The sequence below is a fragment of the Medicago truncatula genome, chromosome 4, assembly GCF_003473485.1.
Source record: "Medicago truncatula cultivar Jemalong A17 chromosome 4, MtrunA17r5.0-ANR, whole genome shotgun sequence".
NCBI classification, from domain to species: domain Eukaryota; kingdom Viridiplantae; phylum Streptophyta; class Magnoliopsida; order Fabales; family Fabaceae; genus Medicago; species Medicago truncatula.
Window position 1 is genome coordinate 27239101 of NC_053045.1, and position 9721 is coordinate 27248821.

The 9721-nt window shown below is 36.0% G+C and overlaps 1 protein-coding gene across 2 annotated transcripts; it reads left to right on the plus strand.

Moving 5' to 3' along the window:
• The first annotated feature begins 669 nt into the window (after positions 1 to 669).
• On the plus strand, positions 670 to 9407 carry LOC25492283 (protein transport protein SEC24). Of its 2 annotated transcripts, none has more exons than XM_013600367.3 (14): positions 670 to 1160; positions 1254 to 1322; positions 3225 to 3278; positions 3362 to 3528; positions 3647 to 3833; positions 3948 to 4093; positions 4168 to 4322; positions 5142 to 5223; positions 5307 to 5422; positions 6177 to 6275; positions 7497 to 7623; positions 7887 to 8164; positions 8572 to 8786; positions 8891 to 9407. In XM_013600367.3, exons 1-14 carry the CDS (start codon positions 830 to 832, stop codon positions 9100 to 9102), a joined length of 2238 nt encoding a protein of 745 aa, XP_013455821.1. In that variant the 5' UTR covers positions 670 to 829; the 3' UTR covers positions 9103 to 9407. The 2 variants fall into 2 exon arrangements, with proteins under 2 accessions (XP_013455821.1, XP_024637901.1); XM_024782133.2 differs by having other exon boundaries at positions 775 to 1160; positions 6180 to 6275.
• The last annotated feature ends 314 nt before the right edge of the window (positions 9408 to 9721 follow it).

Sequence of the window (9721 nt, forward strand, 5' to 3'; positions counted from 1 at the left end):
TCTCTGGTATGTTGGTGAAATAATACGTCACAACTTTACATGTTTCATTCAATTATGAATTCTTAACAAAAATAATATCTCTGACCTTGACCCCGTGACATCTATCCATGTCGTTGAATCTGCGTCCATCCTCTTTGTCATGTCCTCAAAACACCTGTTGAGTTGCTTTCTAACGTCTCTGTCTCACCACAGACTATGAATTCCCATTCCCCCATAGTGTTTTGCTCACCAGAGAACTCATTTTCCCCTAGTGTTCCTCATCAACGATGACCGGCCACGTGACCACCCTAAGCCGTGACTAGGGTTGACACTCTCTAGCTCGAACTCTCATGTTTTTAGTTTTTTTTTTTTTTTAAATTTCATTCTTTTCATTCACACATAAAATACTTATCAATTTTTTTTTTTTTTTAGAGGATATCAATTAGCTATTTTAAAAATATAGATAATTATTTGGACCAACCAACTATTTTTTTTTTTAAAGATAGTGTATAAAAATACTGAAATCAATAGGCCAAACATGGTTCAATCATAAACAATCTCTTCATTTATGTGCGTGAGTTTTAACAATTATTTTCAATTTTGTCTCTTTAAAAAAAATTAACTTTAACTGGAATGAATTTTGTCTTCATATTCATATTCTTTAAACTAAAAAATGAATACAAAATATGTAAAAAAAAATAAAACAAAATAACCAGAGTCCACATTTCCGAAGAAAGAACACAAAATTGAGTGAGTCAAGCACCGGAACAAGCTGAGTCTAACTCGCTTTACACACACACAACTTGCACCAGTGTGTGTGTAACGTTCACCACCGATCAGACCAAAAACCATGGCGGTAAGAGCCACTGTCTCCCGCTTCCCATTGGACACCGACGCACGCGAAGCTTCCGGCCTATTATGGGGAGTAACCGTCGCCCCCTTCGCCGCCGTCGACGAAAACAACCAATCACCGGTATACGGATCCAGCGGCGAGCTTTTACCCCGGTGCGAGAATTGCTGGGCGTACTTCAACACCTACTGTGATCTCGAACAATGGTCGTGGGGGTGTTCTCTCTGCGGGAATCTCAATGGTCTAACTTCTGAAGCTATTGAGCGTTATTCTCGTCCGCAATCTTGTGCTGAAATGATGTCTTCGTTTGTAGATCTTGAATTGCCGCAGGGTAAGGGTTAAGGGTTGCGATTTTTGGGGTTTGGATTTTGTTGTTGGTTAGGGTTTTTGAATTTGATTGGTTTGGATTTTGATTTTTTTGTAGAAGAAGAGTCGTCTGGTAATGCTGCATTGCAAGCTTGTCCTGTTTATGTTGCGGCTGTTGACTTATCATGTAAGATTAATTGGTTTTTGTATCATTTTAGTGCTTATGCATGTGATCATTGTGATGATAATAGGATGGTTTAGTGAGGTTTTGAATCTCTGTAGCACCGGCACTTATGATCGAAGACGTGACACATGTGATTATACCGAATTACGTCATTTTCTCAAATTATTATTGGTGTGACATGTTAGTTTCGTGCACAATGTTTGTGCCCATGCTTCATAGTTTTGCACTTGTTTTGTTGGTTCATTGCTTTGTCTGTGTCCAAGCCTGTCATATTTATGTTGCTTATGCTGACTTGTTGTGTAAGATTAATTGGTTTTTGCATCCAATTATTGCATGTTCATGTGCTAATTGTGGTTGATGATATTTGAATTTGATAATTGGATGGTTTAGTGAGGTTTTCCACTTGTTTTGTTGGTTTACTGATAATAACAATGAGATGAGGTGATATTGTAATGAATCATGTCTTTTGAATGATAATAACTTTTAATATAAGTTGAATTCAATTATTTTGTGGTAACCATCCGGTTCCTAGGGAAAAGGGGCCCTGGTAATCCGGAGTTAGGCTGTGAGGTAAGTATAGCCTTTTGTTCCACCCAGGAATCGAACTCGGGTTCTCCCGAACGATTTGTCATTTGGTGGATGAGCTCATTAACCACTTGAGCCTAATTTACTCACCTTAAATGGTGCTGTCAGATAGCGGCAGTAGAACCCCCTAGAGTTGGTTTGGTGGTGTAGGCTTCAGACCTCAAACCGTGTTCCTATCAAGGTCTTGGGTTCGATTCCTCCAGGCGCTAACAATTCCTAGGTTGGGTCTAGACAAACCTTTGTGATCAGCGATCCACGATTGACAACACCACTCTCAAATACTGATTTCAATATTTAACAACAACTCTTCATAGCGTTGTATAAACTTATAAGGTCTTTTTTATAGTGCGTGAGTCAAATACTTCAGCTTAGAAGTTCACATGTGCTAGATGTTAGTCACATGGTATTTGTGAACAGTAGGAAAGGTGATTTTCATAGTTTTTTTTTTGCTAGCCGTGTGACAGCGAGGGTAGGTTTTGGTGCTGACTTTTTGTGCTCTTTGGACACTGTCATGCTAGCTGTTTGGGGTTTTTTTTGTGCTCTCTGATGGCTTTTTTCCCCAGCCTTTCCAATTCTTGCTTTGTAATCCTTTTCTATCTTTTGGTACTGCTTGTGCCGAGGTTTGATTAATATATTATGCTGATTCAAAAAAAAAAAAAAACATGTGCTAGATGCTAGTCCTAATGGGCTTGTAAATTTTAATGACGATTTAGTTGTGTGTATGAGATCAGTGTGATATTTCACTTACACTTAAGTTGGTAATGTAAATGTTGCTTATGGTGATTTGAACTTGTGTGGTGCGGAACAAATGATTCTTAATGATTAAATGACACATTTGTTGTTTGATTCAGAACTTATAATATTACTTCTTCCATGCTTTACAATATGGTACTGGACGTTAGACTATGGATTCAAACCAAATGACGTTTTATGGCTCAATGTGAATGATAAAAGACAAAGAAAGCCTAGGCAATGTTTATCAGATTATGTGACATGTGTTGTGAATGGTACAAGCCATAATTACTATTGAAAGCAAAAGTAGATAGAGGTCGTGATAGCAAAAGTAGCATAATTACTATTCATATCCCCCCTTCTGCCTATTCTTGGTCTTTTTGAAACTGTATAAAAGGATGCAATCTTCAAGGTGAAGAAAATTGCCCCGAATTTACTGCAACTTTTATTCGTTTCAAGCATTGTATTTTGCATCTACTTGTTGTCTTAGTAGTCTTGATTCATTCAGTTCTTGAATAGGCTGGACATATCATTTTGTTATTGTTGTTTGGTGACTAACTTAAAGAAAACTCTCACATTTAACTGCAGCTTCCGAGGAGTTTCTGGAACTCACTAAAAGTGCATTGCTGGCAGCTTTGGAAGGTATTATGTTGATCAAACTAATATTTTTATTTTCTGCAGAAGGTATGTCACTGCTCATATTTTTTTCGTTATTTTTTTCACAGCTCTTGCTCCTGGTTCACTTTTTGGGCTTGCTACATTCAGCCATAAACTAGGACTGTATGATGTTCAAGGTCCAATACCTGTTGTGAAAAATGTTTTCATCCCTCCAGAGGGAACCTTGTCAGCTGAGCTTGAAGATGTCATGCCTTTGTTACAGTTTTTGGCTCCAGTATGTTAATGTTGTACAATTTTTTTAGATTTTGGGGCACACATTCTGATGTTAAGGCACAGGGATTGCAATATCTGAAAAAATGTGTCAAATCTGAATCCATAATTTTTTATTGAAGGTGGACACTTGTAAGGACCGTATTGCATCTGCACTTGAAACACTTAGACCAACAACTTCGTGGGAGAGAACTCCGGGAGCAGGTCAAGGAATGGATGGTGTTCTGCTAGGTGGGCGCGGTTTTGGGGCGGCAATGGAATCTCTCTGTAGTTATCTTGGATCTGAATATGGAAACACTTTTGCATTAGGTTTGTATGATTATCCACAAATCTTACCATATATGATTTTTGTTAACATGCTTCTTTAATGTTTAATCTTGCCTCAAAGTTTCAATTAGCCATTATTTCTATTGAATACTGCAGCTAGAGTCTTTGCATTCTTGTCTGGTCCTCCTGATTATGGAGCTGGACAATTGGACACAAGACGATATGGTGAGCAATATGCAAGCAAAAGGGAGGATGCTGACCGTGCTTTACTCCCGGAGCAGACACCATTTTATAAAGATCTGGTATTTAACTTATTGTTATTAATACTGCTATTTCCCATTTCCTTGAAGTTAAAGAACTGACATGTGTTTCACAGGCTGCTGTTGCTGTTCAAGCAGGTGTATGTGTTGACATCTTTGCCGTAACAAATGAGTACACTGATTTGGCATCCCTAAAATTTCTGAGTATTGAAAGTGGGGGCTCCTTATTTTTTTATACAAGTACCGAGGATTCAACTTTGCCTCAGGACATGTAAGTCCCATCTGGTAACTTTAATATGTCTAGACATGTTTTACTGGTAAAACCATTTTAATTGTTATGATATGTATCAATGGGAGACAGTTATCCAATATTTGCTGATTGGATGTGTATCCATGTCTTCAATACAATCTCAGCTTGAGGCGGTATTATACCATTTTCTCTTAAATCCCATTGGATATTTTTGTACTAACCATATGAAATTGAATGCTTATTATCGTATATATACACATTTTAAAGTAATCAAGTCCAATTAAATTGACCACTTATGCTTTTTATCAATTACTTACCTTAAATGTGGACTCACATTTTTTATAATTAAATAAACTTAAATGTTTTTGAAATCAGAAGTGTTGTGTTAGACTTAAGCAGGTCTGAACCGGTCCCTTCGGGCAGTATTGTGCAGTTATTGTAATGTAAGTTACAGTTATATATTTGTAAGTTGCAGTTTTGCATTTGTAAGTTTGTAATAAATAGGAAGGTTAAGGGGCAAATAGTTTAGTCAGTTTTTGGTTAAGGAATTGGGAGAGATTCCAAGCTCTCAAAATTTGGAAGGGAACACTGAACATTTACTCATCCTTGTCTCTTGAAACTTCCTATGCTGTATTGTGGTATGTGTGTTGTCATAAATAAATGAACTTCTGTTAAAATGCTGTGACAGAAGTTTTCAAACTTCAAAATTCTGTTTTTATCTTTAAATTATTCAAGATTAGATACCAGTTATAACATGTTGCAAATATCAATGATATGTAATTTAAACAAATTCACAAATATCATTGCGGGTGACTATACTGTGATGTCTTTCCTTTGCAGGTATCGAATGCTGAGTAGGCCATATGCTTTTAGTTGTGTCCTGCGATTAAGAACCTCAACTGAATTTAAGCCTGGAAATTCTGTAAGTGCATTGAATGGGATGGATCTGTAATTCTCAATTTTTGCATCTTATAATCTATAGAATAACTTAGTAGTGTATTGCAGTATGGTCACTTCTTTCCAGATCCACAGTATGAAAATGTTCAACACGTCATATGCTGTGATTCTTATGCTACATATGCTTATGACTTTGTGTTTGAGAACAACGTTGGATTTTCAAGGTATTAATCATTACTTGTTGTTACTATCATGCTTTCAACATTATGACTTGAATTCTTTATACATTGTTAATGCGTGACTGTTTAAATGGGGTGCATTCAGAATCTGGAAATGTCATGTTAAGCCTTGCACTTTTGTGTTATTCAGACTTTATATCTTTTATTGCAAGGCATTCCAAATAGTTAAACTCCACATTCATTAGTTTTTCTATCGATTGTTGAGTGTGTGATTTCACATGATGTAAACACGACCCTTTTATAGTTTGTGCATCCAAGCTTTAACTCTCTTTGTTCTTTTGGGTCTTAGTTTTTCTTCTGCTGAATTCTAGAGCAACAATGATTTTCAAAAGCTAAGACAATCTGATCTAAGCAGTTGAAATAATCTCTCACACACCCACACACCCACACACGCACACACACACACACTCACACTCACACTCAATGAATAACGTTGAAAATGAGCAATAAAATAATGCTGTTAATATGTCTTTGGATTTCTCCGTGAGCGAAACCCTAGAGTCTGGGCATCCATGTTTTTTTCCTGGAATCGTGGTGGACTGCTGGGTTAGATAAATATAATACTCTTGTTGGCTTGTGAATTGACTGCAAGAGAATTTTTTAACCTAAAAGTAATGATTGTATTTTGATCTTCAATATCATATCTGATCTACTATCATTTAATGTAATTTCTACCACAAGATACGGTTCCTATTCAGATAATGTTTTGCTGTTGTTTATTTTTTTATTTTTTTTATAGAAGTAAAGCAGATGTTCCTACACTCCAGATTGCATTCCAGTACTCGGTTGTAGTTCCTCCTCAGGAGCTTTCCAATTCAGGAGGGGTCTCTACAAGCAGGTATACACACACACTCTCCATTATGGATGTCTCTTATATCATGTATGGTAGGCGTATTGCTATTTTATTTCATGGTCAAGTTCGTTCGTTAAAATATATTAATTACTTTTTCTAAACTACCACAAGATACGATTCCATGATTTTGCGATTTCACTCACCCCTACCGATTCGTATCGTGAATAGAATCCCAAGTTGAGTCAAATCACTGTGAAATCGCATGTAAACGTGAAATCATGCAATTCCATAGGATTCTAATGATCCAGGCTTTGAGTCGTTTATGTTTAAGCTTCGTGACTAGGTTGTTTTAGGTGTAAGGTTTGAGACTGAGTCATTTATGTTTAAGGTTGAGATTGAGTCTTTAATGTGTAAGATTTAAAACTTGGTTGTTTTATGTTTGTTTAAGATTTGAAACTTTGAGTAGTTTATATATAATATACACTTCAGTATTATTTTTGTTTTGGTAGGATCCTTTGACCTTAATTGCAATTTTATGTTTTACGATCTTGATACCGTCTTTTGATCCTACAAAATTAATTGGGAAGAATCCTTCGATCTTGGTTGCAATCTTGCTATCCCATTTCAATCTGATGCAAGATCTCGATTCTGGCAACTAGCCACGTAACCCTGTTTTATGTTTCTAAGTTTTGTTTAATCTCCACTAAACGTTCAGTGAACACAACAAGCAAGAGCTCAACATTTTTTGAATCAAAGGCTCTCCCCTTTGAACATTTTGAAACTAGTTCTTATGAATATTTCGGCACATTTCCTAAGGAATGTTATTTTGGTTTTCTCTTCATTGTGAAATTTGGTAATATTGTCTGATGAATAATTTTAGAATATTGTATCTGTATATGAACTTTGTTTCTTTCATTCTGCCTGTTGGTCTTTTTGTTGGGTTTTCTCTATAGCGCATCTTTAATTATAGCTGTTTATGATACATTTAATTGTAACTGTTATCTGGAGCACGATATGTAACTAACTATACATTTCATTAATTGTTAATTGTGTCGTTAATCTCTACTTTGTAGATTGTGGGGTGGTTGTGGTCTGTGACAAATGCTTTTGGAATGTCGATTTCTTTTCATTGCTGATATGTGTTTGGTCATATTCATATCTCCTGATTATGTTTAAATTGATCATTTTCTTCAAAGATCCAAAGTTTACTTAATGATGGATTAAAGGCTTTTTGGGCTTAGTTTGATGTGCTGCTTTTTGTTACAGAACCAAGCATCATTCCCTTCAGCGGCGGCTAAGAATCCGAACAGTGCAGTTTGGTGTTGCTCAGAACATCAACGAACTTTACGACAGCTGTGATCCAGAAGTTGTTCTATCTTTGCTCGTGCACAAGGTAAATTATATAATCAACCTAAATTGTATGTCCCTTGGATTGATGTTAGTTTTCTGCTCCACTGTTCGAATTTAATTCTGATGTGTAACATGTGTTGTGCTTTCTTATTTTTTAAATCTGTCAGCTATTGTTACTATTATAGAATTGCCACAATGACAGTATTCTCTTCTTGTCTTGTAATTTCTTAAAGGAAAAATAATAATGCGGTCTCTGTTGTTTTCAACTTAATTTTCTGATGTATTTACTTGTACTGTTTTTTGTAGGTTATACTTGCCTCTTTGGAGGAAGGAGTTCGGGAGGGTAGACTTTTGCTTCAAGAATGGCTAGTGATCCTTGTAGCTCAGTACAATGATGCTTATAAACTTGTCCAGTATAGTAATGGAAATTCAATAAGATCTCAGATTGATGTCGCCTTCTCTCAGTGTCCTCAACTGCAGCCCCTACCACGCCTAATCTTTGCTCTCCTTAGAAACCCTCTTCTTCGCTTTCACGAAGAAGGTGTTCATCCTGATTATCGCATTTATCTTCAATGTCTGTTTAGGTAATTTATGCTCTCCTATTTATTTCAGCAATGGAGTTTGCATGTCATAAAAACTGGTGGAAGGAAATATATGAAACATAAAACTGCATGAATGCACGTCTAAGACACACAAAAGTGATATTCAAAATGTTTTGAGGATTTTGTTTACGAGTCCACATTTAATTTAGAAATATAGGTGACCTTCAAACATAATTTTTCCTGTTTGTAGTACATTTTAAATTTGTTTTCCTTATTCGGAATTTAAGACGAGTGAAGATTATATCTTTTACAAGAATCGAGTGTGCAAAAGTAAGCTGAAATTAATCTGGTAACTAAATAATAAAACGCAAAGCTTCAGAAGCATTGGTCTGTTGTTTTGAATTTCTGTATTCAAGAATTGATTGAGTAATTCCTTTTTTATGTTGTAGTGCGTTGGAACCGAGTTCCCTTCATCGTGCTGTGTATCCAGTATTGACATCATATGCTACTCCAGACAAACAAGCATATCCTCGCCATTCCTTGAGTCGTGCTGCATTGCTTACCAGTGGCAGTCCAATATTTTTCCTGGATGCATTCACAATTCTGATTGTGTTTTATTCTTCAACTGCGGACCCAACACTTCCTTTTCCGCCACCCCACGATTGTAAGCCTTCTCCAAAAAAAATTCCTTCCTCTGTAGTCTGCACTGGATTAGTTAGCAAAAATATAACGTGATATGTCTAAATTATATGCTTAATTCCTTGTCAGGTTTGTTAAGGACTACAATCAACAAATTGAAGAAAGAGAGATGCATCACTCCTAAACTCATTTTTATTCAAGGAGGGCAGGACGATGCCTCAATTTTCGAGAACTTTCTGATTGAAGAGCAGGACGTTGATGGAAGCGGTCTTACAAGTGTGATGGGTTTTGTTTCCTTCCTTGAAGATATAACTGTGAAAGTTTTAGAATTCATAAAATAGAGATCCCTTTTGGGGTGCAATGTCAATTTACAGACACAGGAAAATAGGAAATAATACATACATTAAGGGAGCTTCCATTTTGTGAGGAAGGATTCAAGTTAGTAAAGAATGCACATTTGAGTCATGTTGGTGTGTTTTCCCCCTTTGTTGTACCTTTGTTTTTTAATCATTTGTGACCCCTTTTGAAGTGCTAGTCAATGTACATTATGATTTTATTTTTTTATATTTGTAAAACCCTTTCTTCTGTATTTATGGAGATATGGCTGCTATTAGTCTATATTGACACTGACTACTCTTTATTTGTCTATAATATTCCATATATTGATGACTGCTGTTAATCCTATGTCAATTAGCGGGAAAATCTACTGTGTTGAAATTATGATGATAAAGTGAAGCGATGGTTTGGACATACAAGCTTCTACAGATTTTGTTTTACATGTCGTCTCTTAAGAGTTGATAGCAGCCACTTGTCTTTGAATGCAACTTATTTGACGCATGATTGTTCTTACTGCATAGCATAATCACATATTCTGTTGGTTTAAACGATTAGAAGGACTTGACAAATAAATTAAGTCACACTAATCAATTAGATTATTAGGTCTTACCCATTGTATTTATA